General features: G+C 37.0%; 1 protein-coding gene across 1 annotated transcript in view; it reads right to left on the minus strand.

Annotated features, from left to right (window-relative positions):
• The window catches only part of Zbbx (zinc finger B-box domain containing), a 104,094-nt gene that overhangs the window by 75,504 nt on the left and 2,622 nt on the right, over positions 1 to 25,968 (minus strand). The window contains exons 2-6 of the mRNA XM_055596637.1: positions 20,713 to 20,827; positions 16,708 to 16,821; positions 14,147 to 14,237; positions 4,898 to 4,946; positions 2,592 to 2,701 (exon numbers count right to left, since the gene is read on the minus strand). Of these exons, the coding sequence (XP_055452612.1) occupies positions 2,592 to 2,701; positions 4,898 to 4,946; positions 14,147 to 14,237; positions 16,708 to 16,821; positions 20,713 to 20,780 (432 nt within the window). The 5' untranslated portion in view covers positions 20,781 to 20,827. The remainder of the gene's footprint in view (positions 1 to 2,591; positions 2,702 to 4,897; positions 4,947 to 14,146; positions 14,238 to 16,707; positions 16,822 to 20,712; positions 20,828 to 25,968) is intronic.

Genomic DNA, 25,968 nt, shown 5'->3' on the forward strand with positions numbered 1-25,968 from the left:
GATAGATAGATAGATAGATAGATAGATAGATAGATAGATAGATAGATGGGTGGATGGGTGGATGGATGATAGATAGATGATAGATAGATAGATAGATAGATAGATAGATAGATAGATAGGTGGGTGGATGGGTGGATGGGTGGATGGATGATAGATGATAGATAGATAGATAGATAGATAGATAGATAGATAGATAGATAGATAGATAGATAGATGAATAAAATTTAAAAAAAAAAAACAGGAGATACAACGCAATGACAGCTGTTGTCCTCGTATTTATTCTCCCAGTTACACAGATGTCATTGGAATAAAAAAGTGCTGAAATGCTAAGTTTAACACTAAAAAACTAACTACTCTCAGATCGAATAAGTACAATAGTAGTAGCAGTGGTGTTGGTTAGGCATATTATATAGGTGTATACATCACACAACTAAATAGCACCAGGTCAGACTCCTTGACCTGGTGGAAATTAAACAACATTATAAACTGAAACTCTCATTTTATGACATCTTTTATCTTTATGCATATCGACACTAGGTGAAAACAATATATATTGTCCCCTTCAAAAACTTCAACATACTTCCATGAATGTACACTTTTCTTGGTGATACTTAAAATGTAGCTTTGAAAATGTTGTCAGATGTATGCAAAAAGGAAAGAAACCAAAGGAAACAAGATGTGGTGTTTGTGACTACTGAATTGGCTACAGGCTGTGGTAACTCAGGTGGTCATCATTCAGCTTCCTGGGAGCAGGAAGTGTTTGGTTTGAACTGTGGGCAGTTTGGTGATGCAATATGCCCATACCTGTGATGTTAGTAGGAATTACTGCAAGTAAAGAGAAAGCGAAATAAAACTTTACCACTATTGAAGTTGCTGTTACAAAGCTATAGCATTGCTTCAAGCCCTTCACAGTGCAGTGGGATATAGCGTGAAAAGAACCTTTGTTTGTTTCAGTTTGGCCCAGGCTGAGTGACTGGGAAGTGGAAAAGAACATGCATGAAAGAACAGAGTTTCAGAAGGTCTGTGTCAAGAAACGGTTAATATTGGTGTCAGCGCTCAGTGACTGACTGAGTGAACAGCAGTGTTTATCGTGAGCTTGGAGTGATATAATGTGGAGATTATTGTGGGTTCGCCATTACCTTGTATGTTCAAGCAAATCAAGTGTGTTATAACAAAAGAATCCTTTCTTCAAAAACTAATAAACTCTTTAAAAATTAATTTAATGTTTTAGATGACTGCACAGTCTATTAGTAATTCAATACCTCTTCAAAGGTGATTAAGAACATAAAGCTGGGATTTTTTTTTTCTAAGCAAAAGACCGCCCCTAATAAAGCCTTTTAATTAATCATAACAAAAGGCCCTTAATTGTTCTTTTTTAATTTTTAATTAATTAAATTTACATAGGTCCCTCCTTCCTCTCCTCCCAGTCCTAACCTCCCTCACACAAGACTATTTCAAAATGCATTCTGCATAATTTTCTTAAATATACCTGCTAATATATTCCACTGAGTTTATCATAAACCTTTGGTATTTTATACTACATGATATGATGCATGGAATTGAAAATCAGGTGCAGCACATAATTCTAAGGCAAGCAAGCATTTATTAACAGGTGTTTAAAGAAAGCAGCCCAAATGATGTGTGTAGACTGGACGACCAAGCTGGAGTTGCCAAGTAAGCTCTCTTACTTTGCTATACAAGCATGTTTGGATTTAAACAGGTTAAAATGACTGCCAACTGAAAAATCTTTTTAGGCAGTTTGTGAAATGGGCAGCAACTTACTAAACCACAGATAAGGATTTCACTCTGCTGCATAGTTTCAACGATAAAACAGAGGAATGCAGTTTTTAGAACTATCTGAGTGGTTTGGCAAATTCCAGATTGGCTGTATTAGTTTTCAGAATTCATTTCAATCTAATCAAAATCAGTACATGTGCCAAATTAATACACAACTTTTCTCTCCACTTTTAGCATAGAGAAATAGCCTAAAGCCACTGAAATGTCACTTAAAATGAAATGCTTGGAAGTGTTGGACTTTTATCAATATTTGTAAATGCGTTAAAGTCAAAAAGTGACAAAAGCTAATGACAAATCGTTTTAGATATTTTCTCCTTTGTGCGTATCAGACCTAGTGGCAGGCACTTCCTTAAATTATAACTGTCCATAGATTTACCGCATAGGCCACAAGTGGGAAATCTGGTGGCTCAGTAATAGAAGGGCTCAGTAATTTACAAAAGGTAGTGTAATTCATAGGGAAAGTTTGCATGCAAAATTCCAAGCTGAAAACCACTCACTCCTATCACGACAAAACATGTCCAACATGAAACTACTGAAAGGGAACCTTCGGGGTGGGTGTTCAAGGAGTCTAACCATTAAAAATTATAACAGGACACTGTGTATGCAGATGTTGTTGTAAAAGTGTGTGTTGCTAAGCATGACTGAAGAGATGGAGGACACGCTTGTAAATGATGCCTTTAAGCAAGAGTGGGAAGACGAAGTTCAGTGAATATGTAGATGTGTTTAAGATGTAGGCTGTGTTTAAGGGGCCACGATAGGTCTACTCTACTTCTTTGGCGTTGTAGTGTACTTACAAGGAGAGCAGCTTTGTTCTCACACTGTCCACAAACTTTCCTCTTAGTCTTGGGCTTTTCACTTCCAATAGAATGTGCCATTGTGTAATTACCTGGTTGTTTCGATGGTGCTGGAAGAAAAAGATATCATGATAATCACTCTAAGGTATGGTGTTTAGTTTCCTGATTAACAAGATAATTAAGCCTTAGCTGTGTGGCTTTCCTTCTGGGTCTTTCATTAGATTCCACTGATCCACCAGTCTGTTTCTAGACCAGCACCATGAAGGTTTTATTACTGTTGCTCTATAGTACAGCTTGAGATCAGGGAGAGAGATACCTCTAGAAGATCTGTTTTTGTACAGGATTATTATAGCAATCCTGGATTTTTGTTTTTCTATGTTTTTCTTTCAAGTTGTGTAAAGAATTGTGTTGGCATTTTGATGGGAATTGCACTGAATCTGTAGACTGGCCTCTGAAAGACTCTCTACCCAGTAGCGTATCAAAGCAGATGCTGAGAATCATAGCTGAACTTTGGGCAGAGTGGAGGGAATCTTATGAAAGAAGGGGGAGATAAGAACACCTGGAGGGGACAGGGTCTCCACAAGGAGACCAACAGAACCAAAAAATCTGGACCCAGGAGACTTTTCTGAGACTGATACTCTAACCAAGGACCATGCACAGAGATAAACTAGAACCCCCTGCACAGATGTAGCCCATAGCAGCTCAGTCTTCCAAGTGGGATCCCTAGTAATGAGAACAGGGACTGTCTCTGCAATGAACTCAGTGGCTAGCTCTTTGATCGCCTCCCTCTGATGGGGGAGCAGCCTTACCAGGCCACTGAAGAGCCAAGGCAGCCAGTCCTGATGAGACCTGATAGGCTAGGGTCAGATGGAAGGGGAGGAGGACCTCCCCTATCAGTGGACTTGGGGAGCGACACGGAAGGAGAAGGGGGAGGGAGGGTAGGATTGGGAGGGGGCTAGGAAGGGAGCTACAGCTGGGATACAAAGTAAGTAAATTGTAATTAATAAAAATAAATTAATGTTTTAAACCATAATGAAGCCATAAGCATTTCTAAATTTTCACATAGCACTTAAGCATTAGCAGCCTAAGAATAGAATGCAGCCATGTCTGATTCGTCAGTTCATTGTAGAACCTGTAACAACCCCTGCCAGCTCCCATGGGGTAGAGTCAATGCTGAGAATGTTACTCTTGGCAGATTTCTTATTCATTTCCCTTTCCTTGGATACGAGTGAAGCCCATTTAGAAAAGTTCTAACCATACAATGGTTTACATTTATAACAAGTTTGCCTGTTTTAGTTATTTGTCTTGTTGCTGCAACTAAACACCTGACTGAAGCAATTTAAGGAATGAAGCATTTTGTTTGGTTTTGGCTTTCAGTTCTAACAACTAGTTGCTATAGGAAAGTCAAAGTAGCAGGAGTGAAAGAGATGAATGCTCCTGCCAGGCTGCCTTTGTCTTCTTACTCAGTCCATGACCCTAGAAGCATTGGATGGAGCTATCCTTATTTGGTGTGTGTCTTTCTAAGTCAATTAGCCTAATCTAGATAATCACTCACATGCATGCCCAGCAATGGTGACTGTGTTTCCATGGTAAGGCTAAATCCCATCAACTTGACAATGAAGATCAGCTCACAATATGTTTGTATCAATACTGTATGTGTTTCTAGAATTTAGTCCATCAAATTATGCAATTAATCAATACAAATATGTTTAAGTTCCAGACAAACATTGCATTTCCTTTTATATCACTGTAAATTCAGATAACTTTAAAATGTAAAGTAAATTTTCAATATTTTTTTTCAATTCCTAGAGTGGTATTTTTTTTGCATGTGTAATAATCATAGTTTATTAAGAGCCCAATAGATGACAATGTGTCAAGTACAATATTGTAAAATAACATGTAGAGTGATTTTATGTATGATCTCACTGAGTCTTTGCAAGAAGCCAGATGCTATAGGTGTTACTAATCCCATGTTAATATATACCTTCTACCTAGAGTGGTATTTTAATTTATAATTTTATACTGAAAAATTTGCTCCTCGATTTGAAGATTATACTGAAATTTTTAAGGAATAATCTTCACTTTTGAAGATTTATTTGTTTTAATTATATTCTCAGTTGAAAGTTTGACACCAAAAATTGAATAAAACTTGTTTCGAAAATCAAAATATCACCATTCAGTGGCTGAGAAGCTTTACACTACATAAATTATTGCAATTTATCCATGATATCTATAAAGACCCTATTTGATTATATGTGATATGTGAAGAGCCTCATGCCTAGCGTATAATACAGAAAGCTGCTTACCTTGAGTCTGTTCCTTTAGTAACTTCAATTTCACTTTTCCAGCAGAGAGCTGCATTGATAAAATAGATGTTATTTTTCAGCTATACATTCTCCTAACCAAATAAAAATAAGTTATTAACAGAATGGTAGATAGCTGTACCATTTGCGAACATCTTACACTCTTACACAAATATATATATAATATACATATATATATTATATGTATATTATATATATATTGCTTGAGAATAATATAAAATTGAAAAATAATCCAAAGTACATATAGGCTTTAAATGTTGTTCAAACAATATATATATATATAAACTACTTTTGATTTTGTTAGGTTTTTGATACAGGGGTTCTCTCTAGGTAGCCCACACTATTCTCTAACTCATGATTGTCCTAAATACTGACATTAAAAGCATGGATCACCATGACCAGTATGTAGAGCAAATTTTACATAAAGTACCAGGAATATTTTTTTTTATTTTACAAAGTTCCAGATGCCCATTTTCATGCAAGTATATGATATCATTTGAGCATAACAAAAATTACTATATGTTAGCATGAATTGATATTAAAAAAAACCACTACCATTGAGATATTGTGAAGGTTTGGAAGTCTTCTCCTCCTGAAGCTCACAGTCTGGTATTTGCACTGCCTGAACCTACAGTGAATCTTACTGAACCCTTTTGTTCACATAACTGCAGAAGCCAATGGCATTATCTTATTTGTACAATTTTGAGAAACACATTTCAGCACCCCAGTCTCACCCATCATATGTATTATTTATGATCCCTGACTTTTCTGTGTGATTGCTAAAATATGCTTGAGAAAGTAAAAACCAATACTGGGTATTTCAATATAAACAGTCCCTTAGAGCCTTTGGATGTTAACAGTGGAGGCAGCAGAGAGACCTGCCCACTGAACACGTTTGCCTGGGTCTTATTAAAACAAGCATTTAAAGTACACCAGTGAGCCCAGAGGATGGTTTGCATTTACATAGACTGCCGATTCATGCCCAGCTTTCAATTTGCAATTTGCATGCTCAATTGCTCAATTTGTACGTGAAGATATGAGAACAATGGCCACCTCTATATCTATGGCTGTACCAACTACAATCATCTTTGAAAATTTAGGCCTCATTATTCTCTGCGGTTTTGCTTCAAAGAGGCAGTTATTGTTCACATTCTTTGAAGTAGCTGTTCAAATGTTTTCTGACCCAAACACTGCAGAAAAGAAAATAGAATTGAAATAATCAACTTTTATATGAATCACACTTTTATTTTTTTTTAAGTTGGCAATGTTATTATACAAGTTACAGATAATTTAACCTCACTTTTTATACCTGAATTATCCAGTATGATTACCTTAATGATGTGACTGAATTGCAATGTGATCAGGATTGCTATGAGCTCCTTAGGATAAACAGACGTATCAGGGAAATAAAGTAATTATTAGGGAAATTTTATAATTTTTTTGTTACTATGAGTAGTATTTTTCTATCTATAAATATGTCCATATTTATTTGAGATTATCCAAATTACATGAAAACATTCAAGTGAATAGGCTGCTAGCTCCTAGTTTCAGTCTAATTGAGTTTTGTCATTAAATCTGATTTTCATGTTTGAAAAATAATTGAGTGATAAAGCAGGGTTAGTAGATGGATACAAATGGACAGCATGTTTACATGTTTCTGAGTATTTGAAACCAGAATTTAATGCACTTATTGCTGAGCCAGAGGCATTCAACAAAAGCTTCCTAATGCCAGGGCAGTTTAACTGACCCTACCATCTGTAATGTCTGAGCAATTGCTGTGGAATAAGAATGGTCAGTTGTATCCAGACATCACAAATACTTACAACCTTGCACCAGTACTTTTATGTATCCCAAGTGCCCCCACTTTTTCAATGCTTTCCATGCACATCTCACCTCCTGAAATTTTTCCACCTCTGCTTACTATCTGTATACAAAGACTCCCTTGTGGTTCCATAGAATCCTGTGTTAAAATCCACTTAATTATTTGTACTTTGTCTCTGTCCTGAAAATGTTCCACCTTGACGTTCACAATAATTGGAGCCTGCTTTGGGGTGGGAGGAGGTCAAAGCTTGTCTGAAATACTATCCATAGAAACTACTTCCTTTCTGGAGCTTTTTCATTGATTACCCTTTGGGTTGGGTTGGGTTAGGTTGGGTTGGGTTGGGTTGGGCAAGATGATCTATAATTTATTATGGAGCTGAAGATGATCCCGAATTGATGATCCACTTGCTCCATTTCCCACGGGATGAATGCCTTCATTCCATTTATGAGGCACTGGGGAGCAAGCCTTGAGCTTCCTGCATACTAAGTAAGCATCTCCAACTGAAGCACTTTCCCAGACCAACTGGGTCCTGATTTACCTACTTGCTTTTACTCAGTGGCATGGGTTGGGGAGAGGGAGGATCTACAACCTTTACCCAGGGTACTATTCCACCACCATCACTCAGCAAATTTACTTCCTGAAGATATCCACTACCCACTAACTGTCTTTATCAATGCTTAGGCTCCTCTTCTGTCCAAACATCACAATCTATTGGGTATTTCTCTTTATCCCAATTCTAATTAATACTCCAGTACCCACATACCTGACATCAAGCACTGAGGATCCTCCAACACTCTGGCAGTTGTTAACACCTAAATTCCTCTGGTTGCCCCACCACTGTGACCAAAACTTGCAACTAGACATGATTCTACATGTCCATGTGTTCAAACTCCCAAACACAGAGGTTCTCAGTGATAAACATGATCACTTTTCTTCTACTCTTAGCTCTCCCTCCTACCTACTATTGTGATGAAATAATGCTATGGGGTTTCCTGAAAACCCATGCTTAATAACCCCCATGAACACATATGACTTCTTAGCAGTTGGCTCAATAATTACTGCTAAATCCCAGTCATGATTCCAACAGTTGCTCCTCCAAACCACAACTCTCAAGAATTCATAGTCGAACTCAATGGAGGGAAACTTAAATGAATCCCACTGAAATCAGGGACAAGGCAAGGCTGCTCACTCTCTTCATATCTTTTCAACATAGTACTTGAAGTCTTAGCTAAAGCAATAAGACAACTAAAGGTGATCAAGAGGATACAAATTGGAAAGGAAGAGATCAAAGTTTCACTAGTCACAGATGATATGATAGTATACATGAGCGACCCCAAAAATTCAACCAGGGAACTCCTTCAGCTGATAAACACCTTCAGCAAAGTTGCTGGATACAAACTTAACTAAAAAAAAAAATCAGAAGCCCTCCTGTATACCAAAGGCAAAAGGGCCTAGAAAGAAATCAGGGAAACTACACCCTTCACAATGGCAACAAATAACATAAAATACATTGGGGTGACTCTAACCAAGCAAGTGAAAGGCCTGTTTGAAAAAAAAAAAAAACCTTCAAGTCTCTGAAGAAAGACACTGAAGAAGATATCAGAAGCTGGAAAGATCTCCCATGCTCATGGTTAGGTAGGATGAACATAGTGAAAATGGCCATTCTGCCAAGAGCAATCTACAGATTCAATGCAATTCCCATCAAAATACCAACACACTTCTTTACATACCTTGAAAGAAACATTCTCAGCTTCATATAGAGAAACAAAAAACCCAGAATTTCCAAAACAATCCTGTACAACAACAGATCATCTGGAGGTATCTCCATCCCTGATCTCAAGCTGTACTACAGAGCAATAGTAATAAAAACTGCACGGTATTGGCATAGAAACAGAAAGGTAGATCAATGGAACTGAATAGAAGACCAAAAAATGAATCCACACACCTATGAATCCTTGATTTTTGACAAAGAAGCCAAAATCATTCAATGGAAAAAAGACAGCATCTTCAACAAATGGTGCTGGTCCAACTGGATGTCTTCATGCAGAAAAAATGAAAATTGATCCATATTTATCACCCTGCACAAAACTAAAGTCCAAGTAGATCAAAGACCTCAACATAAAGCCAGATACACTAAATCAGTTAGAAGAAAAAGTGGGGAAGAGCCTGGAACTCATTGGCATAGGAGACAACTTCCTGAACAAAATACCAACAGCACAGGCTCTAAGAGCAACAAACAATAAATGGGACCTCATGAAACCGAAAAGCTTCTGTAAAGAAAAGACACTGTCATAAGAACAAAACGACAGCCTACTGATTGGGAAAGCATCTTCACCAAACCTATAACTGACAGAGGGCTGATATCCAGAATATATAAATAAAGAAGTTAAAAAGCAATAAATCAAGCAATCCAATTTAAAAAAAATGGGTTACGGAGCTAAACAGAGAATTCTCTGAAGAAGAATATAGAATGGCAGAGAAAACCTAAAGAGATCCTCAACATCCTTAGCCATCAGAGAGATGCAAATCAAAACAACCCTAAGATTTCACCTTACACCCATCAGAATAGCTAAGATCAAAAACTCAAGTGACAACACATGCTGGAGAGGTTGTGGAGAAAGGGGAACCCTCCTCTATTGCTGGTGGGAATGTCAACTTGGACAGCCACTTTGGAAGTCAATCTTGTGCTTTCTCAGACAACTAGGAATAGTGCTTCCTCAAGATCCAGCTATACCACTCCTAGGCATATATCCAAAAGATGCTCAAGTATACAACAAGGACATCTGCTCAACCATGATTGTTGCAGCTTTATTTGTAATAGCCAGAAGCTGGAAACAACCCAGATGCCCCTCAACTGAGGAATGGATAAAGAAATTATGGTACATCTACACAATGGAATATTACTCAGCAATAAAAAAACAAGGAAATCATGAAATTTGCAGGCAAATGGTGGGATCTAAAAAAGATCATCCTGAATGAGGTATCTCAGAAGCAGAAAGACAGACATGGTATAGACTCACTTATAAGTGGATATAAGACCTATAAGATAGGATAAACATACCAAAATCTGTACACCTAAAGATGATAAACAAGAAAGAGGACCCGGGATAAGTTGATCAATCCTCACTTAGAAAGACAAATGGGATGGATATTGGAAGTAGGTGAAAACAAGTAATAGGACAGGAACCTCCCATAGAGGGCCTCAGAAAGACTCTACCTAGCAGTGTATCAAAGCAGATGCTGTCACTCATAACCAAACCTTGGGCGGAGTGCAGGAAATCATATGATAGAAGGGGAAGTTAGTAAGACCTGGAGAGGATAGGAGCTCCAAAAGGACCAAATATATCTGGGCACAGGGGTCTTTTCTGAGATTGATTCTCCAAACAAGGACCATGTATGGATATAACCTAGAACCCCTGCTCAGATATAACCCATAGTAACTCAGTATTCAAGTGGGTACTCTAGTAAGGGGAACAGGTACTATTTCTGACATGAACCCAATATCTGGCTCTTTGACGCCTCTCCCCATCCCCCACCCCAAGGGAGGAGCAACTTTGCTAGGCCACAGAGGAGGACATTGCAGCCTGTCCTGGAGAAACCTGATAAGCTAGGGTCAGATGGAAGGGAAGGAGGACCTCCCCTATCAGTGGACTTGGAAAGGAGCAGGGAGGAGATGCAGTGGGCTACAGCTGGGATACAAAGTTAATAAAATGTAACTAATATTTAAAAAATAAAAATTTAATAAAAAAACAAAGAATTCATAATTGTCCTGTTTCCCATACCTCATTTGAGCAGATACTGTCAACTCTATGAGAGATGAAGTTCTGTTTTACTGTACTGTATCACCTGTCAGTCCCAATCTCTACGATTTTGTTTATTTCCACCTGTGTTGTTTTTCTCCTGTTGTGCATTGCACAGGAAATTCAGTCTCCCCAGTTTCTTTAAGGAAACACCTTCTCATAGATCACAGCCCCAACTGCTGGCATTTCTGCCATCTCCATCTTCAAATTCTCCCTTACCTGCATTCCATTTCTCACCCAGTAGAGTGGCTGACTTGAGTTCTCCAAACCCCAAAGAACTTAACTCTTTCTTTGATACTATTGAACCTTTATGTGTTCTTGTTCCTGTGTTCAGCAAAGTATATTTTTTTCATTGTCTCTCATTTCCCATTTTTAAATACTTTGAAGTATACTGTTACACTGATCTAATGACAGCTCAATAATTAAAGTAAATAACCTGTAATTAACATAAAATATAAAAATTATAAAAAAAATTATCTAGGAAAAAATAATTAAACTCCAGGCTTTTAATGTTCTCATTTTCCATATATAAACATTGTAACAATTCAAAGTGGGTTCAAATATATCATCTCTTACCTGGCTTAGAAGTCTAAATGTTACAAATGTCTTAAGAATGCATAGCAGAGGTTCAAGGTTGTTGGTTTGCCTAAGAGTGCAGAGATAGCCAAACGAGTCAGAATTTTAATTTATAAGGCCAATACTGTGTTTCTCACCCTCCGCACAGCTGATACTAAGGGGTTCTGCAGTGTGCTGTAGCAAGTTCAGCAGCAACCTTGGTCCTGATCTATTATACATCTTCATCAAAAGTTACTCTCTTAACGGTAACAAGTGCCAAAAGGAAAAAAAAAAAACAACAGACATTGTGAAAAGTCTCCAGGGAAACAAAATTGTCTCCTTGAGAACCACTGCTCTGAAGTGAAATTTCTTTATAACAACACATTAGGTGTCACCAGCATCTCAATGTGTTCAAAAAAGGCTCTCCTTCCCTTTAATCTTCTATGAAATCCTGAGACTTTGGCTCCATTTCCTGCCCTTCTTTTATTTCCGGGTTCTCTACACGGGGAAACTGGAGGATTATTTTAGAACAAATCTAACAACCTGATGCTTGACATTGAGCAAATCAGTTTACTTCTCTGATGTGAAATTACTTCATCTGTGAAACCACAATTATAAACTGACTCCAGGGAGATATAAGTGCTTGCTGAGATAAAAAGCCAACAAAGATAAGCTCCCAGCTGGCATAAAATATCCTGAGTAAATATTAAATTTTGAGGGCTACCACACACCACACACCAGCTTTCCTTGGGTTTAAGTCTTCATATCTCTATTGTTTATGTAAATTCTTAGAGATACATTTACTCAGCTTTGCTTATCACATGAGAACTCAAACAAAATCGTAAACTCATACCACAGACTCTTCTTTGTTCAAGCTCCCTCCTACTTTATAAACCCTGTATTATCCATTGTACTTTTGAATTCCCTCTTTCGTCACAGTACTTTGGTGTAATGTTTTTCTTCACATATTTCCTGTCTCCATTTTAATTTGGATTCATTTCATATGACTTCTATGGTCCTTTTATAACCTTCCACTATGTCTGTACCACTATGCCTCTGAGCCCACTGATCCCGTGAGCAGCAAGCACAGACAATGCAGACATCCCACACAGTGACTGGGAAGTAGAAAAGAACAATCTGTGTCTATTGTTCTTTATCTTTCCCTTAATTTCCACAGTCAACAGTGTAATGTATGTGCTGCAGATTGTTATGCAGATAAATAAACGGAAGACTATACATAGGAAGTCATTGTTCAAAGCCTATTCATTCCTGCTGTATTTCATGGTCAAAATTGTGTATAGCCTACTTGCTTTATACTCTGTTAATAACAAACAAAAGAATAATTGGACAAGAAAAACTATTAAAAATCACTTTTATAATATTTCAATCAAGCTCTACAAGTGAAGAAAATCTTCCTCATCAAGTGAAATGAATCAACGTACCTGAGACTAGGATGAGGAACTTCTGCCCTCCTCCTTCTATGAACCTCCCCACATTTCCACTTCTGCCCTCCTTTAGAATTATGATGTGTGTGGAGGCAAGGATTTTGACTTATTCTTCAAATATTTCCTTAGGTAAACTTGTTAACTAAGCTATTATTTTGTAAGTACACATTATTCATATACAAAATGTTTATTACAAATATTTTATATTGACTTTTACTATATTTGATGTACCTTGGCTTTTTTTTTTCCTAGATTAGATGAGAACTTCCTTGAAAACAAAGAGTAAACCACTAAAAGTCCAAAACGGCACTTTATAAATACCATTTCATAAAAATCCACAATCAAATGTTTGCTGATTATAACCACCATTTTTTTTTTTTTTTTGACTCAGAGTCTCACGCCATAACAAGGCTGGCCTAAAACTCATGCCAATCGCCCTGCTCCAACTTTTATTTTTAATTTTTATTACTAGTTACCTTTTATTAACTTTGTATCCCAGCTGTATCCTGCTCCCTCATTCCCTCCCAATCCCACCCTCCCTCCTTCATCTCCTCCCATGCCCCTCTCCAAGTCCACTGATAGGGGAGGACCTCCTCCCCTTCCATCTGATACCTGCTTCAACTTCTTGAGTGCTGAGGTTACAAGTGTGATGTACCATAACAACTCACTTCAAAATTTTTAACATATTTACAGTAATATCTGAAACGCAATATATGACAGCACTATGGAAAGATAATGACTAGTTCCAAACAGCTTATAAAATTTTAACCCCAAGAAGGAAAGAATTCTGCCTTACAACAGGGATGGCACTCTATAATGAAATGATTTTTCTGAAGCAAAAAAGTACAGAAGTGCCGAGTCAGATATTTGTAGGTGCCGAATGACCCAATGAAAGTTTAATGACAGATATATAAAAATAAAATGCTGTGCAAGTTAAAATTCATGAAATCATGAATCTTGTACCAAATAAATCCAGAGAAAAAGGATTCCTTATATAAAAACACCTACCTGCCTGCTATCATAAATGTGATATAATTTTACATTTTACAATCCACAGTCGAGATAAAGAAAATCTGTAGCTTGGTAATTGTCATGCAGATTTTTCCATGAATATCTTTATTCATGAGACCAAGAGTGTATGAGTAATTATTACTCAAGCAGAGTTCAACAATATTAAGGAAATAAATAACATGAAATCATATCATTTAATATTAATGTTCACCTTAATATAGAACAATGGCATTGTATTTTATATCCTTTAAACTTGTAATGAATGGAGAGATTGTATCTGGAATTCAAAGGCGGACAGAATGCGAAATTTCCCCTCAAAGTAATTTTTTAAATCTTCTTAAATATTTCGTTAAAAAAATAAAAAAGTCTGCATAAAAAACAAAGCATATCTGAAATATAAAGCCCCATAGTAACTAATGATGGTGAGCCTAAACTGAAGTTACTAACGCAGTAGTGCATTCATCATTATTGTCACTATTATTATTTTAATTTATTTGCTTTGTATCCCAGAACAGTGGATTCTTCAGTATGGGAAGTGAATGCAAAGCCATGAAGCACAATCCGTGTCCTTTTGTTTGGCAAATGGCATCTTTCTTACCTTAGTGGCATTCGTTTTACTTTGTGACGTCATGTATGATTGGTTACTCAATTTGCTCAACCTTCCAGATTTCCAGTGATATCCATTTTCCCTTCAACACACATAAACCAAAATGTAGTTACTGCAAACATTCCCCTTTCCCCCTTTTAATGAAAACAAACATTTTTGCCTGTTTGGGGGAAGTGAAAGTCGAGGTGTTAAGCTTGATAAGTTGGAAAGAAGATGTGAACAACGTCTCACTTATTGCCAGGGTACCACTTTACATATCGCTCTTCCACAGCTGTGACTTTGGTGTAGTGATGACGAACATCAAAATGTTCAATCGCAGATGAAGACTTCTATTGTTTGCTATGTACAACGACTAGCTTTTACTAATTTATAGAAAATTTTACATACGGTTGGGTCATGCAGTTTTTAAAACAGTATCCACAAATAAAAAAGGGGGAAAGAACACAAATCTGTACCTCTTATAGCATACCTGCCAGGTGGTAGATGTGTAAAGACTTTAAACAAAGTCCCACATGAAAAATAGCACAGATTACAAAGAAGGCAACTTTTCACTTTACAGGCTTAAACAGGGATTCATTGAGGCCCCCCTCCAAAAAAAAAAAAAAAACGTTTTTGAGAATGTAAAAGTAAAGAATCAGATTTCACTAGACAACCTTGCCAATGTCACAGAGATAAGAAACCTGAACCTAAAACAATGGGCCTCCATTTCCTGGTCAATAGATGGCAAGTCTTCACTTTGCCTGTGACACTAAGAATCAGTGAGACTTTAGCAAAGAATATTACTTCTCTGAAATCTCACTCTAGTTAAAGAATGTTTTAAAAGACCATCTAGTAAAGACTCCACAGCTTAATAATAATAATAATAATATTCTCTCCTGGAAACTGATTACAGGATCTCCAATTTTCAAATGAAAATGATCATTCATTGAAAAGGCTATTGATTTACAAACATGAGAACTTAAGTTTGATGCACAGAATTTTGAGGGTATGGGGGGGGATGGGACAGAGACAGGGAAGTTGGTCATGGTGGTGCACACTTAGAGTTCCAGTGCTAGGGAGGTGGAGACAGATTTCTGGGGCTCTCTGGCTGCTTGGTGAGTTCTAGGCCAGTGAGAGATCTTGTCTCAAAAAAAAAAAAAAAAAAAAAAAAGCAAAAAAACAAACAAACAAAAAACCCAATCGATCCACCCCTGAGATAGCACCCAGGGTTTCATCTGGCTTCCACATGCTCAAACATAAATGCATACTCACGTACGTGCAGCATCTTATCTAGTAGTTCACAATCACCTGTAAATTTAAATCCAGGGTATCTAATAAACTCTTCCATCTTTTCTCAGCACATGCACACACACACACAGACACACACTGTATCCACTCACATATACATATACCAGCATTCAAAAAAAGGGTATAGTAAAAGAAAAGCATCATCAGTGAAGGAAAGGAAAGGAGAAGGCTACTGATCATTAAGAAAGAAAGACATACCTGGTCATCTGTATGACATAAGTATAGATGTCATGCAAATTCCTTAAATGATCAAACTCTAAAAATAAATATACTGAGACTATAATAAATGTCTGATTATACATCAATGATTGTAGAAGAACTTTTTGGATATTGCATGCTTATCACTTTGAAGACCAAAAAGACCTAAATTTAATATACAGAGATTTTGTTGACATTTAATACAAGCATGCCCATGTAGATAGAGCATTGACCAAACTATTGTGGTATGAATTATTTTCATAACTTTTAGATTAACTCATTTATAAAGACATCAAGCACACCCACACATCCTCTCCCTCACCAAAAATTTATGCAAAGATAGGAATATTGTGGGAAAATAATTTTAATCATTAATTGTTCAAGGAAATGGGCTGGTTGTAAGCATAGACTTAAACATTTTTTATCATAATTGTCAGTTCTTTTGACATAGATCAGGGTTACTTGTTAGTATTATAAGAAAATTAAATTAGCACTTCGCAATATGCAAGTACAGTATGAAGGGGATTTCATCAACAAAATTAGAATATCAGCTATTATTTGCTTAAAATATTTTACATATTAAAGATTTTACATTTTAAATAATTCTAAGGTAAGCAAAAGAACATACTTGTTCTTGCAGATTTACTCTATAGAACAATGCCCTAAACATCAGCTGGGTTTTGTGGTATCTTGATTGGCATAGTTTCATAGCAAAGAATCAAGTTTGCATTGCTTTCCTCTACACTCCAGGACATAAGTCATTGGGACCTTATCATAAGAAGTAACTATAAAAACAAAAAAGCTAGTAAACCTAAAGGGAAACAGAAGCCTTGGTAATTTTAAAAAGTCGTGTGGTTCATGTAAGTGGCACAAAAAGCAAAAGTAAGGAATTCAATATTCCTTAGTCCTCAGGAACAGTTAAGTGTCATCAACCCATCAAATGTTTGTTTAAGAGAAGTTATACAAAACAGTTCTTCATGTAATTCAGTTAAATTAATAGCATCTTTAAATCAGTATAATATTAGGCAATATTGTTTATTCTAAAATTCTCTGACGCTTTCACTCACTTAATTTCTTCTCTTCCTTTGTTCCATGTGGCTTGGAACTCTTGTATTTTCTTTTCCATCTTTTGATTCTCTAGTTCTAGCTGAATTTTCTCCATTTTCAGTTCCTGAGCATGTCTAAAGATATAAGATTTCGTAGTCATTTAGGGTAAGGAAACATACCTCAAGGCAAGCAAACTTCATAGAAACATCCTTTCTTAAACTGTGATTATTATAAGGTCTGAACGATGGCATGGCTTATGTGCTTCCTATGCCCTTCATAAAGATATTTTAAAATCAGCATTTGCCTGCTATTAATATTCTCTTTAAGCAATGTGTCTCTTCAAATCTAAAAGCTGAAAAGTGTCTATTTGCTTTATACATTAGCCGTGTTTTATATATACACAAACATCTTTGACAAATAGAAGAAAATAGTAGATTTTACACTTGCTTTACTATATCACATAGTTCAAAGCATAGTAATTAAAATTGTCATCATTCTTCATTCATCCATCCATTCACTTAAGGCAGGGTGGAGTAAGTTAAACCTGGAGCCTTGTACCTGCTAGGTAGGGACTTTCCTGCTGAGTAATGTCTTCAGCCTAAAACAAGTATCTTCTTTGTACAGAAACTCGTTCTGTTGGACTGGAAGCTTGAAACCCTTTTGTTTATTTCCTTCCTTACTTACTTCTTCATTCCCTCCTTCCCTTCCTTCTTTCCTTCCTTTTTTTTTTTTTTTTTTTTGTTTTGTTTTTTGAAACAAGATCTCTCAGTGACCTGGAGCTCACTGAATAGGATCAACTGACTGGCTAGAGAAGCCCAGTGTTCTGTCTGCCGCTGCTTTGCCCAGCGCTAGAATTATAAGCATGTAACACTATGCCCAGCTTTTATTATGTGGCTTCTCAGAACTGAACTCAGATCCTAATGTGTGTACTAACTGAGCCAACTGCACACCCCTGAGAGATTTTCTTCATAAAACCTGAAGCTTCCCCTCCTATTAGCCTTAGATCCTGACTATTTTACAGCTAGAAGCTAATCTATGTCTAGGTTTCATTATCTGTTATGAATTTAAAACTTTCCCTTAATACTATGGCCAGACCCATACTAGAGAATAATGGATATTAGATGTACAGAGGTGGCAAGGCTTCACTAAAGAGCAAATGCACCATGTTTTTGTCCTCAGGTGGAAACAATCCACGGTGCTGTTTCAAACTAATTGGCAATAGCTGGCAAAGGGTCCACAGGAGCTGGCTTAAGTATAGAGGGAGAGACTTGTGATTTAAGTTACATCCAAAGGTTGAGGTTCACCTCACTACACACAAGAACTGTGAAGGGTGACAGGAGGCAAGACACATGTAGCCTCCAATTCAGAAAGGGTACAAACAGGCAGGAAATTCATTGAGGCACAGTATGATTGTGCTGTGACTGAGGGAAGGACTACCTGGGCCCACAGTCATAGGACACACCTTGCCCCCAAACTAAGAGTCTATCTTGGAGTAAACAAAGTCTGAGCTAAGATGTATAGTATTAAAGAATTTAGCCAGTCAAAGGGAGGTGGTGGGGACAGTGTTCCGTGAGGAAAGAAAAGTGTGGGCAGAGGAGTGATAACACATGAGTCAAGGAGCTGAACTTCTTTACGTGTAAAATGGGGAAACATCAAGAAATGGACTGGCTGGGTGGCTGGTTGTCAGATCACTAAAAACCCTGAGAGTATGACCTAAAATTGGGAGTTATCTCTTCTGAACAACAAAGATGTTCAGGATTAAAAGATACGTGTGCTTATAAAGACTTGTGTTTATCAGGCTTGTGTTTATAAAGATCACTCTGCTGTACCATTGGCACTCAAACTAGAAGTAAGAAGGCTTAGAAGCAAGACAGTTAAGAAATGGCACCAGTAATCAAAACTGTTGTGACTACGCTAATCTGAGGAGAGACAATGTGAAGGAAAATGACAGCTTGATAAAAACAGGAAAATAGACTTACAACTAGACTTGTAAACTGGCCAGAAGTAGGTGACTAACCAAAGTGGGCACAAAGGGCAAATCTAAAATATCCCAGGCCAGTGACTTAAACAGGCAGGATTACGCTGGCGTGATTTCCTAATTAGAACTTACTGAGTAGATGAGCAGGGCTAAGATTCAAAATTAGTCTCCTGGTGATTCTCATACTCAGTGTTTCAAGAGCTTACAGCACCTCACCTCCAGCTTCCAAAGGACAAACATGAGAGCCATTTAATTTTCTTAGAAGACACAGTGTTTCCAAAGTCCCATCTGTGGCTGATAAATGGTAAAACTGCAAATAAAAGACTATGTCTGAAAAGTTGGCATGGTTTATGCTTGGTTTTATAGGTCTCACCAAAAAAAAAAAAAAAAAAGAAAGAAAAGAAAAGAAAAGAAAAAAAAAAGAGTCTTTTAGGAAGAGCCCGGGTTAGAAGGAAAAACCCCTATGGGACACCATGCTAGCACTGGAAAGACCATATGAACTATAAAGGAGACAGCTAAGACTGAAAGGTGATGGATGCTGGGGAAATGTTGGGGTTTGCTGGCAGCAGAGTGTCTGACAGTAGAAAGACCACTGGTAAGAATGCCCCGCAGAGGATTCTTGAAACAAGGAAATGATGAAGAAGGAACTCCAGTGCCAGAACAATAATGTATCTCTTCTCTCTCGCTCTTGGGAGTTTGTGAATCACAGGTGGGTCTGTCAGACACAGGGGCAAAAGGCAGTGTCTAATCCATTCTTAAGATAGATCTCAGTCTTACCATGACATGCCCATGAGTTATTATCTAGGCTTGTTCTGTCTCTACAACTCTGTTTTCTACACTTCAGTAAATTGACTTTGTCTTAAAGACAAAGTTTATGTTGTATGTACATCTGCAAAAGTTTCATGCAAAAATGACCAAAAGTAACTGTATCCCTCCTATAGAACTTGCGTATCTGTTTACCTGTGCCACATACACTGTGTTCTGACAGGCCCTGAGCTCACTTGTCAAACCACATATCACAGTACACTGCCAGCTATTTGAAGAAAATCCTGGTATCTTCCCTCCCATGCCACCACTTGCTCTCAGAGTATGTATACAACTGATAGACATTTCTTCAGTGAATGATTTGAAGGTATTGACACAGAGATAAAACATTACTGCAGTAAAATATTACACATCCCTTTCTCTATTTCTAAAAATCAAAGCAGTGGCACTACCAATTTGATAGCTTCCATAACCACGCAAACAACAGTACACCTAAATATGATAGCATCACCTGTGTAACATTTTTCAGTTTCCTTAACGTTTTTACACCCAGTGACTTAGAAGTGAAGACAATGTAACTTATGAAGAACTCTGAAGACATAAAATAATTACAGGGGCATTGATATGAGCTAGGAAACTCAGAAAGTAGAATTTTAAATGGGCTGCATGTTCTGAGCACATCCTGGTTGGCTTAGAACTTGAGAAGACTTCCATACACACTGGGTGATCTCCAATGGAAACAGTGAACACATCCCCTTAACACCTATAGGAAGCCACAAAAATACCAATGATACGCAGAGTTGATGTTCATTACACCTGGAAGTATTTGGCTTTGCCTGGATAGATTTCCAAGTTTGTTCAGAACATTTCTTTCTGTTTCTGGAATTTTTTCTTCAACATAGTGTACATGTTCAAATATCTCTGCCCCTAACTGACCTCTTAATTTTAACTTTTTTTAAAAATTATTAGCACTGAATGAAGGTCAAAAAAATTTAACTTTGCCTTATACTGCTTTAATAGTTAATGAATCCAAAATTTCATTTATGATTTTACACTCCAATTACTGTTAAATAATTTTAATACTAATTTTGAAAACTATTATAAACCTTAAATTCATAAACCATTATATTATCAAAATGACTGTTGTAGATAAAAATAGCAACATGAAAATGGAAAGATTTATGAAATTTTATTTTTACCTAACTCCTGTTTTAAAAAGTTTTGTTTATAACACATAAAAATTTAGCACATATTTTATTTTTAAAAATATGTATATACTTACTTATATTTTAGTTTTACAGAATGTCCAGGTTTTCCCCAGGGAATAACTACAAAATCTTTGCTGTTCATGATTGTCTCTTAATGTTGTCTTTATATTTTTGTAGTTTCAGAAACTTCTGAAAAATAACAAAAAGAGTTACTACTCCCAGAGTTGAAACAGTTGCAAATTCTAAGCCACAGATACATCAAGAAAATGTCTTTGCTATTTTGCTTTGCTTGTGCAATGTTGAAAATCGATGTTAAGGCTTCCAAAATTCTAAGCACATGCGTACTGATCCATGAGCCCAACCCTCAGGAAAATGTTCAAAATCGCTATTTTAGGATGAGAAAGTTTCAAAGGCTGTATGTTAAATATACAGTACATGTACTTATATATAGTATATAGGTTACATAAATATAACATTCGACAAAACTGAAACTTCACTGGTATCTATGTAAATAACAGACTAAGACAGGCATAATGGCAGACAACTTCAAAGTCAGCCTGGAATACATAGGAATTCAAAGTCAGCCTAGGCAAAGAAAAAGTCACTGCATCTGGGAGAGAGAGAGATAACAAAACAGGAAAGCATTTGATTAAAAGTAAAGAATACAGTCTTCTCAATAAAGAAAGCATGTATTCTGGTTCTTTCTACAGTTAGGAGGTTATGAAAGTTTAAAAGCAATGTATCTCACAACATTTGCTATATCTGACCTCAGCCTCTTAAAACTATATCATTTCTTGATGACATATTAGTTTGACTAATCATTGAAATATATATTTGTTGAAATGTATTCACATTTTCACAGTGCATAAATATCAGGTACTAAAGTTCTATTTAAAAATTAAAAAACATGCTTAATATACTGAAGAGTGAAAATAAACTTTGAGCCACAATGCAAATACCTTTGTAATATATATTATGCAACACAAAAAAGGTGTGTAATAATTGCCCAAAAGCATTCTGATAGTCTCATACACAAGTGTATAAATAGATGATAGATAGATATTTAGAGATATACATGTATACACACGCATATTATATATATATATATATATGTATGTGTATTTAGTAGCACTCCTTGATTAAAACAATTGACCAATAAAAAATAAATACAAAGATTTCTTTCCATAACTCTGAGTTAGCCAGAAAATTAAATTATTCAGAATATACTGTTTTTTTTTCAGTCTCTCAAATACATATGACTTTAAAATAACTTACTCTGTAATGCTGAACTATACATTCATATGGACCACTACTTTGTTCCATAGTAATAAAAATTGTTAATATCCAGGCCTGAGATAGATTTCATTGGAAAACTGCTTGCCTATCATGTGTAAAGGTCTGGATTTGAGCCCAAGAACCACTTAAAGCAGATGTGGTTGTCCACACACTCCAGAGGCAAAAGCAAGAAAGTCAGAAGTTCAAGGTCATCCATAGTTATACAATGAGTTCAAGGCCAGCCGGTGCTACCTAAGACCCTGTCTCAAATTTTTTTTTTCTAAATATGGAAAGCTTTTTTAAGAAAATACTGCAGGGGCCACAGTCTTAAATGTCCAAACTATTTAATGCTGTGTTGCAGGACCTCTGGAAATATGTACTAACTCTGATATATTCATGGCATTGTATTGAGAGGTAGAAAGGGTCAAGGCCTAAGGAGATTGTTTTCTGAGCCCAAATGGCTTAGAGTCAAAAAGGTCATATAAACTCCCATATAAAAGCCAAATAATAAAGGATAAATAATAAGGCCATAAAACTTACAGCCATGATGCAAGAAAGGACTCAGGCTGACTAGCATTTAAGAGTTTTGAAGCAAGAAGGGCTTATAGATAAGGATATCAGTTGTTTTTTAACAAAATCTCAATCTCAATGGATTGATTTTACCAATGAAGACTTGGGAGCCAGATTCTGGTTTGAAAGCCTGCTAGAGAGATGATGAAAGCACCCAGCTGACCTCTCAGTCGACATCCCCAAAGGAGAAAGAAACATCCTCCCCCACACTGTCTCAGAAATGCTCATACTAAATGCCCTTCCCTTCAACACCCTGTGAAACTCTCTATCCGTCCTCCTGACTTCCTCTCACTCTCTGCAGTTTTTTATGTTCACTCCTTGTCAACTAGTAGCTTGCTTTACCTCTTGACCTCGGGTCACCTTTATTTAATTCTGTTTACAATACTCAAGCAGAAAGTGGGCAGAGTACGGGCAATCTTATGAAAGAAGGGGGAGATAGATAGATCTGGAGGGGACAGGAGCTCTAAAAGGAGAGCAACAGAACCAAAATATCTGGGCAAAGGGGTATTCTCTGAGACTGATACTCCAATCAAGGATATGCATGAGGATAATCTAGAACCTCTGCTCAGATATAGCCATGGCAGCTCAGATTCCAATTGGGTTCCCTAGGTGGGAACAGAGCATGTCTCTGACGTGAACTCAATGACCTGCTCTTTGATCACCGCCCCATGAGGAAGGGAGAAGCAGCCTTACCAGGCCACAGATGAAGACATTGCAGCCAGTCCTGATGAGACCTGATAGGCTAGGGTCAGGGTTCTCCTCCCCTATCAGTGGACTTGGGGAGAGGCATGGGAAGAGATGAGAGAGGAAGGGTGGGACTGGGAGGGAATGAGGGAGATGGCTACAGTGGTATACACAGTGACTAAACTGTAATTAATAAAATAAATAAATTTGCAAAAAGTGCCTGTTAGGATGAGCTACACACCACAACCAGAAACAGGTTATTCCAGTAAAGAATACAATCTTAGGGCTCACAGTGTGACCAGATATCTTGCAATACATACGACAAGAGGTGGGGATAGTTCTTGAATGGAACTAATGGCAGTCCCATTTTCAGTGGTGTGCAGAATGTGTGGACAGTGTTGTATGCCTGGATGCAGAGACAGACTGAAGGCAGTTGTTTTGTTTTTCCAGTGTCGGAGATCAAATCCAAGGTCTTCTGCGTAATAGACCACTAGTCTTAACACCAAACAACAACCCCAGTAGCATCCAGTGCTGAGTTAAAGCATGGCAAATTTAAACTTCAAAAAGGAAGAATTGGTGAAAATTTTTGAGAGAACAACAGATGATGAAAATACAAAGTTTGCTCAAAGAATTAAGGAGGCCAACAGCATCACAGAAATCTCTATCCTCACATGGAAATCCACATGCTCAAATTAATTTGCCAGCTTCTTCCTCTGAAGAACTGTCTTAGAATATCAATAGTGTGATCACCATCTCGGTGATTTTGGAGCCCAGGACAGTGGTGCACGTCTGCAATCCCAGCACATGAAGAGGCAGAGGCAGGTGGATCTCTGTGGGTTCAAGGCCAGCCTGGTCTACAAAGTGAGTCCAGGACATCCAGGGCTATGCAGAGAAACCCTGCTCAAAAAATAATTGGAATGTTTCTCTTAAAACTGTCTGCAAAGTGAGTCACATATCTAACAAGCACATAGCTCAATTTGAGTGTGGAGAAATGATAGAGGAATATAATTAACAGGAGTGAGTAAACCTACATATTTATCACGTACACATGAACACACACACAGGAAAAGAAGGTAGGGATGGAGAGGCAGAGACAGAGACAGACATAGACAGAGAGAGTTTCTTTTAGAAATACTCCCAGACAAGAAGTTACAATCTATTCCTGTTTCTGATGATAATCAAAAAATCAAATTTCTGGTCTCTTATCCCCACTTGATAACTTTATAAAAGCTAATGCTTTGTAATTATCAACCAAACGATAACACAAGAGGATCCCCAGAGTTGATGTTTCTGGCTAATCAAAATAATCTGCGCTGTCCCAGTTTCCTTTGCACACTGGGATTTGCATGTGATACAGACTTCCAGGCATGTGTATATGCAGGAAGTTTAACTGCTTTAACAATTCTTTAACAAGGATTGATCTCTATCTATAAAAAAAAAGTAGTGAGAGAAAAGTCTGTTAATCTCATTAGAAAAAAAATGATTTGGATTTACAGCTCTGATGATAATGTGATTTAACCAATAAGCAGTCATAGCAGAGGGCACTTCACCTCACTGAATGCAGTTAGTGAGGCTTCTTTTCAATTAAATGTTTATCAAGTCATGCTCATTAGTCAATTTATTGTATGCATAAAAATGAAAGATTATAATGGCGAGTCATGCTATTCTGTCTATTTCTTTAGGGAAAGCCAACAGAGGATTAGTCATCTTTCTCAGGACAGCAATGCTATAACAATGTCTGCATCATAAATAACAAAGCAGAAAGCTTGAGGCACAAAGTAAGATTACAGGGTACAAATAACGTCTTTTTTGCAAAGATTTGTTTAGTCACTTATTTATTTTATATGTGTGTGCCTGAGTGTCTGGAGAGGTCATCAGATGTACCAGAATTGAAGTTATATGTGGTTGCAAGCTACCCACACTTATATTGTTCACCTGCTTGTGTTGTTTATATAGTTTTCCGTCCGCTACTCCCATTTCACCCACACATATGAATGCAATATGATCCCGGTTTTAGTGTTACAGGTTGATAATTAGTTCTACATATTTTCTCATTTTAGAAAAGAAATGCAGTCACTCTTTTGCCACAGAAGGAAGAAAAAAATGTTCAGTGATGCCTGACACTAGGAAAACAAAAACAAAACAAAACAAACAAACAAAAAAACTTGCTAGGAAGTATCCCAAGTTCCCAGAGAATTTAGCACTGTTCCATTGGTAGAATGGGAACTTTGAGTAACAGCTGTCTCCATTGGGATTGTCTGGGCTTCTGACCTTGAGAAACAATGTTATAATACAAAAAGTTAGCACTCAAAAACCATGTAATTAAGACACAACAGAAATCTTAAAGCTCCTCATCATGGTTTATGTAAGCTTAGAAATCTAGACTACGCTCATAGCTATCCTTGGATGTATAAGGCCAGCAGGTCATCAATGAACACATAATTGAACCTTGCAATAATTGAGAACATTTTCTGGGTTAGTTGTTTTTTAATGACTCGGAGAACCTTATATCCTAAAATTTAAGAGCTACCACTAAGTAGCTTAAAAACAAAAAAAGTTGTTTGTTTTTCCTTGCTTTAAAGTGTCCAATTATTAGAATCTTAAAGGGACAATTAAACACTTTGAGTTTATTATTTAATATTAATATAGTATTTGGAAATCTGACACTCATGAAAGAAATGTGAAACAAAAATGGAGATTTAGGATAGAGTAACTATTGCCCAATATTTGCTCCAGGTTAATTAAATAAATCCTAGTCTCTGTGTGGTGATTTGGATACACAGCTGGTTTAGGAATAACGA

The sequence above is a fragment of the Psammomys obesus genome, unplaced genomic scaffold (assembly GCF_907164565.1).
Source record: "Psammomys obesus unplaced genomic scaffold, mPsaObe1.curated_primary_1811, whole genome shotgun sequence".
NCBI classification, from domain to species: domain Eukaryota; kingdom Metazoa; phylum Chordata; class Mammalia; order Rodentia; family Muridae; genus Psammomys; species Psammomys obesus.